Genomic DNA, 20505 nt, shown 5'->3' on the forward strand with positions numbered 1-20505 from the left:
ATGCTGTTGACATTGTGAGTTTATGATTTCTATTCCATAATTTCTGTCACCTGTCCAAATCTATTCTATAGCCAAAATTCTTAGCCCAAATTATCCTACCCTGTTTCCCCAAAAATAAGACATCCCCTGATAATAAGCACAATCGGGCTTTTGAGTGCATGCAGTAAAATAAGCCTCTCCCTGAAAATAAGCCCTCCCCAAAAATATTTAAACGCAGAGCTGGAAATCAGGTAAGACAGCAAGGGGATCCCCATCTTGCTCCATGCACTCCAAAATAAAAAGACTTCTCTGAAAATAAGGCCAACCGCTTATTTCAGGGTTCAAAAAAATATAAGATAGGGTCTTATTTTGGGGGAAACACGTAGCTTCTTTTACTTGTTCTTCCTCCAATTTGAAAGTTAATAAATACTTGATTAATCTTGATTAATTTTTCATCTGTTCCCATTAGAATCTGGTCTAACTCATTTGGTTCGTAAAAAAACCCACACTCCTGTCTATCTTTTTCATACCTGGATTTTTCAGCCAAACCTACAGGATTGTTTAGAGTGCTCTATGTGTCTTCTTAAGGACCTGAAACAAGGGTAGGGTATAAATTCCAGAAATAAATAACAGTGTTCCATTTATTTAGCATTTAGTATATAGGAATCATAATGGTCATAGCTTCATTTGCAATTGAAAATGGAAGCCCATGCAAGGAAAGAGCTTGGGAGGGGGGTGTGGAATGTATATTTCTATGTGTTCTTTAAGAAAATATAACTTTCTCATAGGAATGGAGAGTTTACAACAATAACCCACAAAGTAGACATTTTATTTTAGCTCTCCTATGGCTCATTTGCTGCCAAGAAGCCTGGGGCAAAGATGGCTGCTTCCTTTTACCGCATGGCTCCCAATGAAAGCCTTCAAGTGGTGGGGATTATCCAGTTGCTGAAGCATTTTGGATGGACGTGGATTGGCCTCTTAATTCTGGATGATGACAGTGGAGACAATTTCCTCCGATCCCTGGAACCGCTTCTTTCCGAGAACAGGATCTGCTCTGCTTTTGTGGAGAGATTTCCCAAACAAGCCTTTATTTTTATTTTCCAAAATCCTATGGTGGGTAGGATAAATGTTCACATGAGGGAAACCAAAGTCAATACATTCGTCTTCTATGGAGAAAGCTTCACAGCAATGCTTCTGTTTCTGTTTGTTAAATATACAGATGAAAGCCGTGGAAAATTGTGGATTCTAACAGCTCAAATTGATCTTACATTAACAAGTCTCCATCGACCCTCAGATGTGCAATTGTTTGATGGAGCAATTTCTTTTGCTATACACTCCAACGTCCTGTCAGAATTTGAGGAATTCCTTTGGGCCATCAAACCATTTCAGACCCAACGAGATAGTTTGTTGAAAGAATTCTGGGAACAAGGCTTTGATTGTGTCTTTTCAGAGAGTAATAAACAAGTGGAAAGTGATGAAATTTGTACCGGGAAGGAAGAGCTAAAAAAGCTTCCTGCGCATTTATTTGAAATGACTGGTCACAGTTACAGTATCTACAATGCAGTCTATGCTGTAGCCCACGCTGTTCATGGCATGAACATACTTAAGTCTAAATACAAAAGGGTGACAGAAATTAGAAGGAATGAACTTCAAGATCAAGGTATCTGGAAGGTAAAAAACTTGGTCTGTTGTGTGGATGTTTGGGTGGTTTAGGGGTGGGGAATTGTGGTGGGTGGGAGTGTCTTTGGGGAGTGTTATGTGTGTTGGACCTGGTCTCTGGGTGTTAAGTGAATTTCGTTGTATGGGTATACTGTGTATACACGTACAATGACAATAAAGTTATTATTATTATTAATAGCAACAGCAATAGCACTTAGACTTACATACTGCTTCACAGTGCTTTACAGCCCTCTCTAAGCAGTTTACAGAGTCAGCATATTGCCCCCAACAATCTGGGTTCTCATTTTACCCACCTCAGAAAGATGGAAGTCTGAGTCAACCTTGAGCCTGGTGAGATTCGAACTGTCAAACTGTTGGCAGCCGGCAGTCAGCCGTAGCCTGCAATACTGAAGTAGCCTGCAGTACTGCATTCTAACCACTGCGCCTCCTCAGCTCTTAACTTGGTAATCAAATACCGTCATTCCAAAGAGTAGATTAGTACCATGAAAGGTATACTGAGCTTCTTCCATTTTCTCCACTTAGTGAGCCGTACTTGGTTGAAGGTCTTCAGTGTTGGGTGACTTTGGCACAAGTGTGTTTAAGCCAACCCACCTGGAATATCTTCAGCACGTGCCCCATGGTCACCAATCTGGAGTTGACCTTCCAAAATCTGGATGGGATGAGTTACAGGATGGATTCTAGATGCCAGCCATGCTTTTTCAGAAGAAGGCTGAGAAGGACTGTTAAAGGAGGTTACTTGAAGCAACATGGGTGTACCTCGATGATATCTTCACCTATACTGAAACCATGGCCGAGCACACCCAGTTAGTCTGGCAGATCTTGCAGAAGCTGTTGGCTGCAAACCTCTATGTGAAATTGTCCACTGAACCTGGTTGGACTAGCTGGGATATTGTGTCTCCAGTATCAGAGTAGAAATGGATCCTATCAAGGTCCTGGGGTGCAGAGTTTCCTAGGCTTTGCTAATTTCTACTGGCAATTTATTCCCTCATTTGCCCAGGTGTTTTTGCCATTAACAAGTTTCACCCTGGGGAGGATTTCAATGGCACCAAAAAAGATGGAGGAGTTGTGAAAATATATAGAAAAGAACTCTGCAGCTGCCTGCATGTTTTTGGTTCTGTAGGTGTGGCTTGGTGTGTGCGGGTAATGTGACTGGGTGGGCGTGGCCAACTTTTTTTTAATTTTAAAAGCATTTTTTCTACAACCTTAAGAGGTTGCAGAAAAAAAAATGCTTTGAAAAGCCTCTGACAATCCCAGCTGAGCCGCGCGATCATCAGAGGCTTTTTTTAAAAAAATCATGTTTTTGGCCGAAGAGGTTGTAGAAAAAATGCTTTCAAAAGTTTAAAAAACAGCCTCTGATTATTGCGCAGCTCAGCTGGGCATGGGGGGGCAGGGATTTTTGCTACCGGTTCTCCGAACCACCCGCCGCCATCACTACCGGATCAGGCGATCCGGTCCAAACTGGGAGCATTTCACCCCTGGTATGGATCTTATTTAGTTAAATTAACAGTGTGTTTATCCCAAAGAAAGGACAGGTAAGGACAGACATTATAATCATGTTGTCAATCAGGTTGCATAAGTCAAATTATGTCAATATGCTAACAGGTGTCACCTTTTTATCTCACTTGTGGAAGACTGTAATTGTGACCAGAGCAAGTTGTCATGATCTAGCAATAGTCCTATTTAAATTTGATTGATAGATAACAATGTGACTACAGAGATAAATTTCAGGAAGTCTTGATATAACCCACAAGAATGTTTCCCCCTGTTATTAGTTCCCTCTTGTTTTTATTTAGCTTCATTGGTTTCTTCAAGGCCTTACATTTAATAATTCACATGGAGAAACTATATCCATCAACCATCAGGGAGAAGTGCTTTCTGGATTTGATATTACAAACGTGGTCATGTTTCCAAACAACTCCTACCATAAAGTGAAAATTGGAAAGATGGATCCCACAGCACTTGAAGGAAGCGAATTTGTGATTCATGAAGGTTTAATTGTGTGGCACAAATATTTTAAGCAGGTATGGATTTTTGAATTATTGCATGATTCTGGGTGAAAGATTTGGAGATCATAGATGAATTTGATTGTACAGCCTACTTTCATAGCCTTGTTGTCAATTCGCAAAGCTACACATACCTTCTTCTAGCTGGATCATGAGGCGTGTTTTCTACAGCCCGCAGGAGTGCCTTGTTGGAGAATGTGATTTATGACACAGACTGAGAGGAGGGAGGAAGCAGGGTCAAAGTTGAGCCATAATTTACATGCAGCATAGTTGACCTCACTTGAATAGATGCCGACATGTTGCTCCTAATAAATAACTGGATTTCTTTTGAAACTTGGCTCGAGACTCATGAGTTAATTAGGGCATCTGTCGGAACCTTGACACTTGTATAATGTTAAATTTAAGTGCTTGTATTCCAACTATGGCTGTTCTTTTTCTTGCTGTATGGGACAAATTTACTTGATTATTTTTTTCCATGAGGGAGATGGGAAATTTTGCTACCAATGAAATAAAACTCAGGAACAATTGAAAAAAAAATAGATGTTTTAATATATTTGAAAATAAAATAAAATAAAAAGTGCTATAACTCACCTTTGATAGGTTATAAGAAGTTTGAGAATCACTGACTTCACTGGGGTTCAAACACTAATGCTTCTGACAGTTGTATGTACAACAGCATACACCGTGAGTAACTGACTCCTAATGACATAGTTGGAAAAAGAACTCAAAACTTAATCAATAGACTTTAATTCCTTGATCTGGTTCTCAAAGGCACACATATAGTGTTGAGTTTTTTTGTTGTTGTTAAATCCACCAATCTTGATTTACATTATGGTTTATCAACAGGTCTTGCCCCGTTCAGTGTGTAATAATCCCTGTCCTGCTGGCTATCAGAAGAAGAAAAGAGAAGGGCAGAAATTTTGCTGCTATGATTGTGATCCATGTTCAGATGGGAAAATATCAAACATGTCAGGTAATTTTTTTCTCTGGTTTCAGAGGTGGTATTCAGCCGGTTCGGACCAGTTCACCGGAATCGGTAGCAGAAATCGTTGGTGGCCATCCTATTTACACATGTTTTTGAGGCCGGGCGCATGTGCAGAAGGCTGGTGTGCGCACAAACTGGGCGTGTACACACATGAAGTGAGCATGCACATGCATGCATGAAGTGAGTGTGCACACACACAGTGAACCAGTAGTAACATAATGTGAAACCCACTGCTGTCTGGTTTATTCTACTCTATTGTACTCCGCTCTACTTTATGTTGGTAGATGACTTTTTTCCACCATAAAATTGGGCAGCCACTCAGTTACTTTTATTTGTATATGTTTTCTTCCTTCATTGATACAAAGATCAATTCTGATACTGGAAGATTTCCCATGGTGGCATACACAAAACTGGGCCGAGGTGGCGCAGTGGTTAGGGTGCAGTACTGCAGCTAATTCAGCTGACTGCTAGTTCAGCAGATCAGCGGATCAAATCTCACCAGGCTCAAGGTTGACTCAGCCTTCCATCCTTCCGAGGTGGGTAAAATGAGGACCCAGATTGTTGGGGGGCAATATGCTATTTAGTATACTGTCTTTGGTGTAAGCTGCCCAGAGTCCTCGGAGAGTGGGCGGCATAGAAGTATGACTAATAAAATAAATAAATAAAATAAATAAATGTACAGGTTTCAAAGAATTACTGCAATGAGGAAAAAGAATCTCAGATAGAGATTCTGGGTCAGATTGTGACCATGTGAACTTTGTCCTTGAGGGGATCTACACTTCATGTGGTTTATAGAACAGCTGAAGGAAATGAAATGATAGAGGAGACATCTAAAGGATACCTTGTGCTCAACAAAGGATGAACTGGACCAGACCAGAGCTTCTATTAAGGCCTACCTCATGATGCTAAGGGCAGTGAAGTGATACATTCCCCTTTTGACATTCTGAAAGGACCTAGGGGTGGGCTTCAAAAAATTTTTAGCAAGGGGTTCTCTGCTTGGTTGCTGGGTGGGTGTGGCCATGGTGGGTGTGGCTTAGTTAACCTTCTGAACCACTGCAGGGGTGGCGTTTTTGCCCTCCCTGGGCTCCGGAGGCTTTCCTTGAACCTCCAGGAGGGTGAAAATGATCTCCCCAGGCTCCAGAGACCCTCTGGAGGCTGGAAACAGGCCCATTTCCAGCCTTCTCAAACTTCTGGTAGGCCCATTTTTCACCCTCCCTGAGCCTCCGTGCGCACCTGCACTTACCTGTATCCAAAACGGGCCACGTGGGGACTCCTGGAAGGGGTAGGCAGGGCCAGCCAGGAGTGGGATTTGGCGGTTCTCTGAACTGCACAGAATTTTAGCTAGAGGTTCTCCCAAACCCCAGCAGCCCACCCCTGAAAGGACCTCAAAACTTGATTGTTTTATTGCTACATGGGATGGGGGCGAGAGGGGATGGTTTTGTGTGAGTGGCAGGAAAGTGTGCACAAGCACAGCTCCATTTGCGTGAGCGGCATGTACGCACACCTTCCACTCACTTAAATGGAGTGCCTGCTGCTCACACAAATGAGGATGTGAGTGTGAATGCACTCGCTGGCAGTTTCCGCAGCTCAGTTGCAAACCCCTCATATCCCAGAGGTTGGGGTTCCCTGTACTCAGGGGTGCTATTTTATTTATTTATTTATTTATTATTTATTTTCAATTTATATACCGCCCTTCTCCCTGAGGACTCAGGGCGGTGCACAGCCAGAATTAAAAACATGAAACACAAATATTAAAAACAATTAAAATCTATATAAATTTGGCCCAAAATTTAAAAAACGACAAACCAATTAAACATTTAAAAATTTTAAAAAATTTCTTCCTAGGCCAGCCCGGCTTGCTGGAAAAAGTGAGTTTTAAGGGCACGGCGGAAGGCACTGAGGTCTTGGATTCTCCTTATCTCTGGGGGCAGCTGATTCCAGAGGGTAGGTGCCCCCACAGAGAAGGCTCTCCCCCTGGGGGTCACCAGCCTACATTGTTTGGCTGATGGCACCCTGAGGAGGCCCTCTCTGTGGGAGCGCATGGGTCGCTGGGAGGTCGTCGGTAGCAGCAGGTGGTCTCGAAGATAGCTAGGCCCTATGCCATGGAGCGCTTTAAAGGTGATAACCAACACCTTGAAGCGCACCCGGAAGACCACCGGGAGCCAGTGCAGCTCGCGCAGGAGCAGTGTTACATGGGAGCGCCATGCTGCTCCCATCACTACCCGCGCTGTTGCGTTCTGGACCAGCTGGAGCCTCTGGGTGCCCCTCAAGGGGAGCCACATGTAGAGAGCATTACAGTAATCAATTCTGACAGGTTCTGGAGAACCGGTAGCGGAAAATTTTGAGTAGTTCAGAGAAGCGGCAAATACAACCTCCGGCTGGCACCAGGAGTGGGGAGGGAATGGGGATTTTGCAGTATCCTTCCCCTGCAGTGGGGTGGGAATGGAGATGTTGCAATATGCTTCCCTTGGAGTGGGGAGGGAATGGGGATTTTGCAGTATCCTTCCCCTGGAGTGGGTTGGGAATGGAGATGTTGCAATATCCTTCCCCTGGAGTGGGGAGGAATGGGGATTTTGCAGTATCCTTCCCATGGAGTGGGGTGGGAATGGAGATTTTGCAGTATCCTTCCCCTACCACACCCACCAAGCCACGCCCTCCAAGCCACACACGCCCACCAAGCCATGCCCACAGAACCGGTAGTAAAATAATTTGAATTCCACCACTGCCTGTACTGGATTGTTATTTTATCTCATTTTTATCTACCACAAAGAGTCACTTTTGGTGAGATGTATAGCTATATAAATTTGATAAACAAACAAATAAACAATATAAAATAGATATAGTCCCTATATGAGAATCAGAATAAAGCTGGAAGGGCTCTTGGAGGTGTTATAATTCAACTCCTATATTATTGTCTAATCTCTTTTAAAAAAACCTCCAGTGATGAAGCACCTACAACTTCTGAAGGCCAACTGTTCAACTGATTAATTGTTCTAATTAACAGGAAGTTTCTCCTTAATTCCAGGTTGTTTCTCTCCTAGATTAGTTTCCATCCATTGCTTCTTGTTCTGCCTTCAGGTGTTTTGGAAAATAAGTTGACCCCCTTCTTCTTTGTGGCAGCCCCTCAAATACTGGAACGCTGCTATCACATCACTCCAGAAGTGGGCATCTCATACTGTAACAACCGATTGCAAACCAGAACCAAAAACATGAGCGTGCGTGCCTTCTGCGCAAGCACGTGTCTTCAAGAAACCGGCAATTATATAGGACATGATGCCAAAAGAAAAAAAGAAAACATTTATGCAACATATGGGACACTAGGTAAAAATGGGCAGGGCTTCATCTCATAATTAAAAATGGGAGGGGTTCAGTCAAACAGTTGTGCCTAAATGTACATACATCTACATCTACATCTACATCTACATCTACATCTACATCTACATCTACATCTACATCTACATCTACATCTACATCTATCTATATCTATCTATCTATCTATCACCCTGCCAACAAAAGTGTGTATAGTCAAGGCTATGGTTCTCCCAGTTGCAATTTATGGCTGTGAAAGTTGGACCATAAGAAAGGCTGAGCGCCAAAGAATTGAGGCCTTTGAACTCTGGTGCTGGAGAAGACTCCTGCGAGTCCCTTGGACTGCAAAGCGATCAAACCGGTCAGGCCTAGAGGAGATCAACCCTGACTGCTCTTTAGAAGGCCAGATCCTGAAGATGATGTTGCAATATTTTCAGGATCAGACTCAATAAAGATAATAGAAGTTAGAGATTTAAATATATTTTTCTTTAATCATAATAGGCATTCTATATTCGCTGATTATTCAAGATAGAAGCAAGTAAAATGGGGAGGATGGCTCCTTATATATACAAGGGGTGGAGCCAGGAATGGGAGTGGTAAATTATGAATACATTAAAGTCCAAAGAATAAGTTAACCCCTGATGTTCCATATATACATTATTTACACATTAGAGAATAAGGCATTTACATCTGACAAATCCCCCTCTAAATGCCGGTTCGTTATACAACACTAGTTACATTCAGATTCAGGACAATATAATACATATAATTTAGAAGTTAAATATTTGTGTTGTTTAGAAGGTAAGGGTTTTGTTAATATGTCAGCTAATTGTTCAGAAGTATCACAATGTATTGCTTTGATGAATCCGTCTTGAGATAGTTGTCTCACGTGCTTAAATTTTATATCAATATGCCTGGACCTTTGTCCAATTGCATCGGATCTAGATATTTCAATGGCCGCTTTATTGTCTTCATGCATAATAAATGGTAAAGTAGGTTTCTTCCAAACATCTGTGATCAAATCATTGAACCATACAAGGTTATTTGCAGCTTTAGACAAGCAAACATATTCCGCTTCTGTGGTAGAAGTGGCTACCAGTTCTTGTTTACCAGTATACCAGTAAACTGGACAATCGTTCAATAGAAAAACATAACCAGAGGTACTCTTTCTGCATGATGTATCACCAGCCCAATCTGCATCAGCATAACAAGTAATTTTTGGTTCTTTGTCATTATTGGGTTCCAATATTAAACAAAAATCTAATGTACTTTTCAGATATCTTAAAATTCTTTTGACAGCTTCCCAATGATACAAGGTTGGTCTGCTAACATATCTTGACAATAAATTGAGAGGTAATGCAATATCTGGCCTAGTCCAATTAGATATATAAAGGAGTGAACCTATAACTGATCTGTAAAATGTGTTGTCTTTAAACTCAGGGGAAGATTCATCAATGTTTCTGAGAAAATCAGTTTGCATAGGTGTGTCACATGTTTTGGCATTATTTAAGTTACATTTGTTTAGGAGTTCAATGATTTTATCTTTCTGAGTAAGTTTGAATCCCCTTTTTGTTTTGTTAATTTGTACACCAAGGTATTTGTTCACTCTACCTAGTGATTTTAATGAGAAGTGTTCGTTTAACTTATTTACAAAGATTTCCCTGCTCTCTTTATGCTTTCCAATATATAAAATATCATCAACATAAATTAATACAAATTCAATATGATCATTACTCCTTTTTACAAAGAAACAGTTATCAGCAGTGGTGGCGTTGAAATCCATGGTCTTAAGTACTTTTACCAAACAATCGTACCATCTTTTGCCAGATTGCTTCAATCCGTACAGACTCTTATTTAATAACCAAATTTCGTTCTTATTAGTGTATTGACTGTGTGGTGCTCTTACATATATTTCCTTATCTAATTTTGCGTGTAAGTATGCAGTCTGTATGTCATATTGAAACACGTCCAGATTGAGTGCAGATGCTACTACAAGAGCTGTTTTGACACTCTCTGTTCTCACTGTTGGTGAATATGTGTCAGTATAGTCTTCTGGATATTTTTGTGCATAACCTTGTGCAACTAGTCTGGCCTTGTATAAGGTATTACCTCCTTCTAAATTCTTAATTTTATAAATCCACCTGGTACCTATAATTGTTTTATCCTTAGGTGCGATCGCAGGTGTGAATACATTTAATCCTTGTAAACTTTCCATCTCTTTTTCCATAGCTAGTTCCCATTTTTCTCTTTCTTCACGGGGAAGTTTCAATACTTCCTCATATGTATTAGGTGTTATTTGTTCTTCATCCATATGCATTATGTAATCTTTGTATTTATTTGGTATTTGGTTTCTATTGTTTCTAATATTTCTTTCAGGTTTGCTATGGTTGTCATGCAAATATCTAGCTTCCTTTTTTGTTAATGTGTCTGTCTTTATTTTATGCTGACTATTTGTCCAAGTTTTGGTTTTGTTCTTACTTTTGTTAATACTTTGATTTTCTGTTGTTCCTTCCTCGCAAGATATATTATCTTTGCTTTTATTAGGAAATATTTCATTAAGGTGCAATTTAGACCAATTGGCCTGCTCATGGAACACAGCTGTTCTGGATACTATAAATTTGTTATTATTATCAATGAATCTGTACCCTTTGGTTCCAGTTTCGTATCCCATGAATCTTAATCTCCTGGATACGTTTTCTCCCTTTCTCCTCAATTGTTTAGGTATGTGTACGTCTGCAGTAACTCCAAATATGTGCATGTGTGCTAATTTGGGTTTTCTATTGTACATCACCTCATATGGTGTCTTATTCACAATACTGGACCATGTCCTATTTTGAGTGTAATTTGAATAATGTAAGGCTTCTGACCAAAATTGTTTGCCTAAACCAGCATCCTCTAATGTGCATCTAATCATGGTTTGTAGTGTGGAATTCTTTCTCTCTGCAATCCCATTTTGAAATGCAGAAAATGGATTGGACGTGAAATGTAGCATCCCTCTATCCTTTAACCATTGGGAGAATTCTTTAGACATGAATTCACATCCCCTATCTGTCATAATTTGTTTTATTTTGATATTATGTTGTGTTTCTATGCGTTTGTAGAATTCCTTAAATTTCTGAAAGGTTTCATCCTTGTGCTTTAATGTGTAAACAAAACCATAGCGACTGTAATCATCCACTATTGTTAGGAAGTAACGTTTTCTATAGGTAATTGATGGAGTTAATGGACCAACTAAGTCCATATGTACCAAATCAAAAATATTGTTGGTTGATCTGTTAGATTTTTTTGGTCTGGGACTGGTTTTTAGTTTGGTGGATTTACATACTGAGCATTCCAAATAATTTTCACAATTTTTTATTTTGACACCTTCTGCGTGTTCAGTCATTTTTTGTACTACAGGAAAGCTTGCATGTCCTAACTTCCTATGTAAGATGTGAGCACACTCATCATGAATTGGTTTACCTATTTTTGGTTTCTTCTCATTGTGTGTATTTTTGTTATCATGAGTTATTTTACATTCATCATTGTCACTGTTACTGACATTTTCATCATCTGCTTCAATACAATCTTCCATATTTGAATCAATGTTATGTAACCATCTTTCTTTGGTTATCAGATAGGGTAGACCCCCTTTTATCATCACAGTGCCTACATTTGTTTTGTTCTTTTCTATAGTTGCTTTCCCCTTTGAGAAAACTATATTGATGTCAGATTCTCTGCTTAGTTTTATAGCACTCAGTATGTTGTGAGGTATTTCTGGGATTAATAATACCCCCTCTATTTTCCCTAAACTGTCAGTGGTTGAGTGGCCTTGATATAGGGGATATAGTCATCGAACCCTTGTCATGGTCTGACCACTCGCTCCTTCGACTGGACTTTCTAACCGCTGCACCCTGCCGCAGGGAGGCGGGACCGACAAGGTGGTTCCGCCCCAGGCGCCTGATGGACCCAGACAGGTTCCAGATGGAGCTTGGGCCATTTCCTGAGATTCTGGCTCATGACTCGGCGGAAGACCTGGTGGCCGCCTGGGACAGTGCGGCTGCCGGGGCCTTGGACCGAGTCGTGCCTTTGCGGCCTCTGACCCGGCACCGAACTCACCTAGCTCCTTGGTTCTCCGAGGAGCTTAGAGAGATGAAGCGCCGGAAAAGACGCCTGGAGAGTAGCTGGAGGACCAGCCGCTCCGAATCTGACCGAACACGGGTGAGGTCTCATATTAAGACCTACCTAGTGGCGATAAAAGCGGCGAAAACTAGCTATTTTGCCGCTCTTATCGCGTCATCAGATAATCGCCCAGCCGCCCTGTTTAGGGTGACCCGCTCCCTCCTCCATCTGGAAGTGCGGGATGACCCCTTGCAGGGTCGAGCTGAGGATTTTGTGCAATATCTGTATGACAAAATCGCTCAGATTCGAGAAGGGCTGGCCTCTGACTGGGTATGTCCGGACGGGATGACTGAGGCAGGTCTTGAGAGTGTTATCTGGGGGGAGTTCGATCCTGTGACTCCCGAGGACATGGACAGGATCCTGGGACGGCTGAACGCGACCACATGTTTATTGGACCCGTGTCCCTCCTGGTTGGTACTGGCCTCCCGGGAGGTGACGCGAGGCTGGCTCCAGATGATTGTTAACGCTTCTTTGGGTGAGGGGGTCCTGCCGGCCGCTTTGAAAGAAGCGGTGGTGAGGCCCCTCCTCAAGAAGCCCTCTCTGGATCCGGCTGTTTTGGCTAACTATCGTCCAGTCTCCAACCTTCGCTTCGTTGCGAAGGTTGTTGAGAGTGTGGTGGCGCAACAGCTTCCCCGGTACCTGGATGAAGCTGTCTATCTAGACCCGCTCCAGTCCGGCTTCCGGCCTGGGCACAGCACGGAAACGGCATTGGTCGCATTGGTGGATGATCTCTGGAGGGCCCGGGATAGGGGTCATTCCTCTATCCTGGTCCTGTTAGACCTCTCAGCGGCTTTTGATACCATCGACCATGGTATCATGTTGCACCGGTTGGCGGGGTTGGGGGTGGGAGGCACCGTTTTGCGGTGGTTCTCCTCCTACCTCTCCGACCGGTCGCAATCTGTGTTGACAGGGGGGCAGCGGTCGACCCCGAGGCACCTTGCTTGTGGGGTGCCACAAGGGTCGGTACTCTCGCCCCTTCTGTTCAACATTTATGTAAAGCCGCTGGGTGAGATCATCCGTGGCTTCGGGGTGGAGTTCCATCAATACGCTGATGACACCCAGCTGTATATCTCCACCCCAGGCCACCCCAATGATGCCCTTGAAGTGTTGTCCCAGTGCCTGGAGGCCGTGCGGGCCTGGATGGGGAGAAACAGGCTCCAACTCAACCCCTCCAAGACCGAGTGGCTGTGGCTTCCGGCGTCCCGATATAGCCAGCTGACGCCATCGCTGACTATTGGGGGTGAATCACTCGCCCCCACGGAGAGGGCTCGCAACTTGGGCGTCCTCCTGGACGCACGGCTGTCCTTGGAAGATCATTTGACGGCCGTGGCCAGGGGGGCTTTTTATCAGGTTCGCCTGATACGCCAGTTGCGTCCCTTTCTAGATCGGGACTCCCTACGCACAGTCACTCAGGCACTCGTCACCTCCCGCCTGGACTACTGCAACGCTCTCTACATGGGGCTCCCCCTGGGGTGCACCCGGAGGCTCCAGCTGGTCCAGAACGCGGCCGCGCGGGGGATCATGGGGGCGACGAGGCGCTCCCACGTGACACCTCTCCTGCGCGAGCTGCACTGGCTCCCGGTGGTCTTCCGGGTGCGCTTCAAGGTGTTGGTGACCACCTTTAAAGCGCTCCATGGCTTAGGGCCGGGGTACTTACGAGACCGCCTTCTGCCACCAATAGCCTCCCACCGGCCAGTACGCTCACACAGAGTGGGCCTCCTCAGGGTGCCGTCCGCCAGGCAATGTCGGCTGGCGACCCCCAGGGGGAGAGCCTTCTCTGTGGTGGCGCCTACCCTCTGGAACACCCTCCCCCCAGAATTACGCATAATAACAGACCTCCGGATTTTTCGTCGGGCCCTAAAAACCTATTTATTCCAACAAGCTGGGCTGGCTTGACCAAATTTTTTAATTTTTAAATTGATTTTAAATTGGAAATGGTTTTAATTCGGCCAAAACATTTAATTATTTTAAATAGTTTTTTAGATTCACCATGTTTGTATATATGTCTTGTTTTTACCTTGGCTGTGCACCGCCCTGAGTCCTATTTTGGAGAAGGGCGGTATAAAAATTTAATTAAATAAATAAATATAATAAATAAATAAATAAACCAGGCAAGGTCACATTTCCTCTGCCTAATACTTGAACCTTTTCTTGATTAGCTACCTTTATCACAAACTTATCTTCTGTAAATGAAGATAATATACTTTTGTTGTTAGTGGTGTGATTTGTTGCACCAGAATCAATAAGCCAATTATTGTTCTCATCTTGTTGTGTTCTGATGCTGTCTTGTTTATTTAGCCCATTTAGTGACCCAGATTTTCTCTCTTTTGAATTTTCTCTACCCCCTCTACTTTCTCTGTAATTTGGTGGACTTCTATATTTGTGTCTATCTGTGGAAGATTGTCTGTAATTGTATTTGCTCCTATATTCTGGCCTATGTCTCTCCCTTGGGACTTTGGGACAGTCTCTTCTACTGTGTTCCCTGGATCCACAATTGTGGCATCTAAAGGCCTCATTATATTTATCTTGAAAGACTACTTTCCTAAAGGATTTGTGTTCTGTTTGGTTACTGGAACGATTTTTTCTTGAATTGTCTTCTGCTATCAATTTGTTAGATAGACTTTCTATTGATAAATATCCCAAATTAATGGTATCTAAGTGTGACATAAAGTTATCCCATGATGGATCAAGTGAATTGATAATAACACTTTTCATTGTTTGATCTGAAATCACTTCCCCCCTCAATTGCAGCTCAGCTCTTATTTTGTTTAGATTTATCAAATGCTCACTTATAGAAACCCCTGGTTTCACTCTAGAAGAAAAGAAATCCTTAGACATTCTTGTGGTTGTGGCTACGCTATCGCTGTGAAATAGATTAAACATGCATTGAATTATTTCTGATACAGTTAGGTTTGGTTTGATGCTATGATACATTGCAGGAGACACGCTAGAAATTATTATGAAAAATGCTCTATGATGTAAACAATCTATTTTTAAAGTCCAAGGTCTTCTTGGAGGACTAGTTATAAAGAATAGTAAATTTTCTTTCATAAAAATAACCTGAAGCTGTTGGTACCACTCTTGTAAATTAATGCCATCAACTCTAAGTTTTGGGAAGTCACTGGGTAAATTCCCCACATTATTTTGTCCATTACTTACAACCTGAGGCAGTCCGTGGTCTCTCAAGTGCAGGAAATTACAGAACGGCATTGGGATGCTTGTAACGAGTCTGCGCGGTTCTCTGGCCAGTTCAAGTCTTTCGGGGCTGTCTACGTAGTTTTGCACATGCGCGTTGCTCATTTCTTCTTTGGCGCCGTTGTGGAAGGTTCTCTCCATTTCAGCTCTCTCGATCCGCTCCTCTTCAGATGAGTCGGTCTCTGGCTCGGTTTTTGGGGCTTTGGTGATGGCGACGGTTCTTCTCTTTCTCTTGTGTGCGCTGGCACTCGATTCTGTCTGCGGTGTAGGACGGAATCGGCATGGCTCTCTGGGCTCGGGTGTTGTCGTTTTCGAAGTCAGGATGGGAGCGTGCAGGTCTTGAGTTGTCGGTTTGATTTCTTGCTTCTTTGTTGATGTCTTGGAAATTTTCAATCTTGGCCCAAAAGCAGCAAAAAGCGTTTTCATTGCTGACTTTACTTGAGACTTTGTTAAATCGTCTTCACTTTCTGATTTTGGTTCATCTGAAGAGTTTGAGACTTCTTTTTCACTTTCTTCGTCTGATAGCGTTTTTCGCGCCAGAAATTTTGAACTGAGCGTTTTGATTGGCTCTGCTTCACTCTCTTTTGAAGTTCGTTGAAACCAAGATGGCTGCCATTCAAAATTTCGCGCGATGTCACATCTTTTCTTTTTTACAACTATTTTCTCAGTAGTCATTTCACTCACAGTTTTTTGATCTTTGGGTTTTTCTTTAATGACGTTTTTCTCTCTCGCTGCTCCGCTGTTTCTCAGCATCTCCTGGAGGTCCGCGATGAGGCTCTCATCATTCTTTTGGCTTTTTAGTATTTTTAATATCTCTGACCTGAGTTCGTTATTTTCTATCTCGATTTCTTCCTGGTCGTTATTTTCACTCATCAGTTCTTCTTCTCCAGTGGTGTATTCTTCGGATTCTCTCGAAATCGCATTAGTGGATTCGTTGATCGTCTCTTGATCAGTTTCTATTTCTTTGCTGTAGGCCCTGGTGTTGGGCCTATCTTTCTTGGACATTTTTAATTACTTATTGAGTCAATTAACCATCCTCTGCTACCAGCTTGTTGCAATATTTTCAGGATCAGACTCAATAAAGATAATAGAAGTTAGAGATTTAAATATATTTTTCTTTAATCATAATAGGCATTCTATATTCGCTGATTATTCAAGATAGAAGCAAGTAAAATGGGGAGGATGGCTCCTTATATATACAAGGGGTGGAGCCAGGAATGGGAGTGGTAAATTATGAATACATTAAAGTCCAAAGAATAAGTTAACCCCTGATGTTCCATATATACATTATTTACACATTAGAGAATAAGGCATTTACATCTGACAGATGAAACTCAAATACTTTGGCCACCTAATGAGAAGGAAGGACTCACTGGAGAAGAGCCTAATGCTGGGAAAGATTGAGGGCAAAAGGAGAAGGGGACGACAGAGAGTGAGGTGGCTGGATGGAGTCACTGGAGCAGTTGGAGTGAGCTTAAATGGACTCTAGAGGATGGTAAAGGACAGAAAGGCCTGGAGGAACATTGTCCATGGGGTCGTGATGTGTTGGACTTGACTTTGCAACTAACAACATCTGTCTGTCTGCCTGTCTGTGTGTCTGTCTATCTGTCCATCTGTCCATCTATCTATCTATCTATCTATCTATCTATCTATCTATCTATCTATCCATCCATCCATCCAACTATCTATCTATCTATCTATCTATCTATCTATCTATCTATCTATCTATCTATGCAAAAAATTGAAATCTCGGGTGTTTTCCCGTGTCATTATAAATAAGTTGGTTAAAATATCTAAAACCCTGGTTAAAATCCCAGCTTAAAATCTTCTAAAAATCCTTACAGAGCACTCTGCAAAGTCCTTTAAAACCTCAGCTAAAATTCTACCAGTGACTTTAAAAGTTTTTCTTAAAGCAACGTTTCGACAGGCTCACAACCCTGTCATCTTCAGGCTCTGTTTCATGTAGAAGCTATGGGTTCTCTTTTGCGGGGCTGGAGCTGTCGCTTATGTATATTTGCTGCTGCTGACGTATGCTGGCTAGCCTGCAACTCTGTGTTCCGATTGGAGGACAACAGTTTTTCTTCTATTTTAACCAACTTATTTATAATGACGCGGGAAAACACCCGAGATTTCAATTTTTTGCATATGCACACCCGCGAAAACTTAAGAAGACATCTATCTATCTATCTATCTATCTATCTATCTATCTATCTATCTATCTATCTATACTGCAGACTGGTGGACACTACTGCTCATACGCATCAATTCCTATCTCTGGACACAGAAAGCTTGAAGGGATAGGTCTTTATGAAGCTTCTAGCATATTTTAAGTGTGATGCTATTTGACCACAATTACTACTGACAGAGAAGATCCCCATTTCAATCAGTTAATTTTGGTTCTCCTCTAATGATCTAATCCAGTGTTTAGCAGCTTTAAAACCTTTGGACCAAAACTCCCAAATTTTTTTCCCCATAATTTCGACAATTGAAGTCCATACCTCTTAAAGAGGGCAGGTTAGAAAACATTATTTTAATGCAATATAATTATATATTTCACTTGGTGCTACAGTAATCGTGGCAATTAGATTCAATTCTTTCTCTCTTATTTTCAGATGTGATTGCCTGTTCTGAATGTCCAGAAGATCAGTATCCAAGTAAGGACAAAGTTCGATGCGTTGCCAAAATCGTAACTTTTCTAACCTATGAAGAACCTTTGGGGATCAGTTTAGTTGTGGTTGCTGTTTTATTTTCCATAATTACCGTTTTCATACTTGGAATATTTATTAAGTATAAAGATACCCCTATTGTTAAAGCGAACAACAAGGACCTCACCTACACCCTCCTTATCTCCCTTCTGCTTTGTTTCCTCTGCTCTTTTCTTTTCATTGGAAAACCTCTCAAAGTGATTTGCTTCCTTCGACAATCCGTGTTCGGCATTATCTTCTCTGTGGCCATTTCTTCTGTGTTGGCCAAAACCATCATGGTCATTGCAGCATTCATGGCCACCAAACCAGGGTCCGGCATGAGAAAATGGTTGGGGAAAAAACTGTCCTTCTTAATAGTTTTTTCTGGCTCCTTCATTCAAGCAGGCATCTGTCTGGCGTGGATGATCACTTCTCCCCCCTTTCCAGAACTTAACATGCAATCAGTGACTGAAGAGATTATAGCAGAATGTAATGAAGGGTCTGTTGTGATGTTTTATCTTGTTTTGGGCTATATGGGGTTTCTGTCTCTGGTCAGCTTCATGGTGGCTTTCCTGGCTAGGAACCTGCCAGACACGTTCAATGAAGCCAAGTTCATCACTTTTAGCATGCTGATGTTTTGCAGTGTTTGGTTGTCCTTTGTTCCCACCTACTTGAGCACCAAAGGAAAGTATATGGTAGCTGTGGAGATCTTCTCCATCTTAGCTTCTAGTGCTGGTTTATTGGGATGCATCTTTTCCCCCAAATGCTACATTATTTTGCTGAGGCCTGAGCTCAACAGCAAAGGGCAACTTGTAAACAGAAAGCATTTCTGACTATTAAATCATGGCTACATCTGTTCTTGCTGCAAAATGGAATTAGGAATTGTCTTTTAAGAATAAAAACAAAGCTTTGTCACCTTTACCATTATTTTATATCCTTGTTATTTATAAAAGTTTCTGACTATTAAAACATGATTATATGTATATAAAAACAGGGTTTGCTTATTATGTCTGTCAATTTTAACCAGTATTATTTATCCCTGGTATGTATAACAATGTGCGCAAAATGAATGGAAATCGAAAGTAAATTCTTTTTCATCTAATGCAGGGGTGTCAAACTCACAGCCCGTGGGCCGAATGCCTCACGCACTGCCTACGCCCACCCCCAGTTAGTGAAGGGGGAAAAAGTCATGATATGTCACATGACAATGAGTTTGACAACCCCGGTCTAGAATAGAATAGAATAGAATAGAATAGAATAGAATAGAATAGAATAGAATAGAATAGAATAGAATAGAATAGAATAGAATAGAATAGAATAGAATTTTTTATTGGCCAAGTGTGATTGGACACACAAGGAATTTGTCTTGGTGCATATGCTCTCAGTCTACATAAAAGAAAATATACGTTCATCAAGAATCATAAGGTACAACACTTAATGATAGTCATAGGGCACAAATAAGCAATCAGGAAACAATATCAATATAAATTGTAAGGATACCAGCAACGAAGTTACAGTCATACAGTCCTAAGTGGAAGGAGATGAGTGGTGGGAATCATGAAAAGATTAATAGTAGTGCAGAATTAGTAAATAGTTTGACAGTGTTGAGGGAATTATTTGTTTAGCAGAGTGATGGTGTTCATGAAAAAACTGTTCTTGTGTCTAGTTGTTCTGGTGTTCAGTGCTCTATAGCTTCATTTTGAGGGTAGGAGTTGAAACAGTTTATGTCCAGGATGTGAGAGGTCTGTAAATATTTTCACAGCCCTCTTTTTGACTCGTGCAGTATACAGTTCCTCAATGGAAGTCAGGTTGGTAGTAATTGTTTTTTCTGCAGTTCTGATTATCCTCTGAAGTCTGTGTCTATCTTGTTGGGTTGCAGAACCAAACCAGATAGTTATAGAGGTGCAGATGACAGACTCAATAATTCCTCTGTAGAACTGTATCAGCAGCTCCTTGGGCAGTTTGAGGTTTCTGAGTTGGTGCAGAAAGAACATTCTAATGTCTAATGAGTGACTCTGCTTTTAATAAAGGATTTTCTTTTAGTTCTGATTATTTATGTGACCTATTTAATGAGCAGAGTATTGTTGTGACCCAGGCCCAAGTAGGTAGTATTAGATGCAAACAGTCCCAAATCAAACAGACTTTATTAGAACAGCTTAGAATTAACTCATTCTCAGCGTAGTCCAAATTAAATCAAAACAAACTCTTCATAACACAAATTCTTCAGTCTAATCACCAACCTTGGTATAATTAGGCAAACTGTCAAAGGCTTCTCTTGGCAAAAGTTCAGAAGCATTAGATGCCGACAAGAGATAAGTGCAGCAAGACAAGAACAAGTCTATCAACGTTGTTTTCCAACAAAGAGCCTAAGAGCCGTTGCTGGTCTTTTAAGCCTTATGGGAGGGGCCAATCATCTCTTGGCCCTACTCCCAAGTCGTCCTCTTTGCTTTAGCTGCTCTTGCCTTCTGGCAGCTCTTCTCATATGTGCACTAGGAACAGGCTCCTCCTG

At 41.9% G+C, this 20505-nt stretch overlaps 1 protein-coding gene across 1 annotated transcript; it reads left to right on the forward strand.

Moving 5' to 3' along the window:
- Positions 1–858: 858 nt before the first annotated feature.
- LOC139324675 (vomeronasal type-2 receptor 26-like) lies at positions 859–18829 on the forward strand. Its single transcript, XM_070954407.1, has 4 exons — positions 859–1650; positions 3453–3680; positions 4509–4635; positions 17925–18829. Exons 1-4 carry the CDS (start codon positions 859–861, stop codon positions 18827–18829), a joined length of 2052 nt encoding a protein of 683 aa, XP_070810508.1.
- Positions 18830–20505: the final 1676 nt, after the last annotated feature.

Source organism: Pituophis catenifer, unplaced genomic scaffold (assembly GCF_029215685.1).
Source record: "Pituophis catenifer annectens isolate HBS135680 unplaced genomic scaffold, rPitCat1.0.hap2 SCAF_15, whole genome shotgun sequence".
Lineage (NCBI taxonomy): Eukaryota > Metazoa > Chordata > Lepidosauria > Squamata > Colubridae > Pituophis > Pituophis catenifer.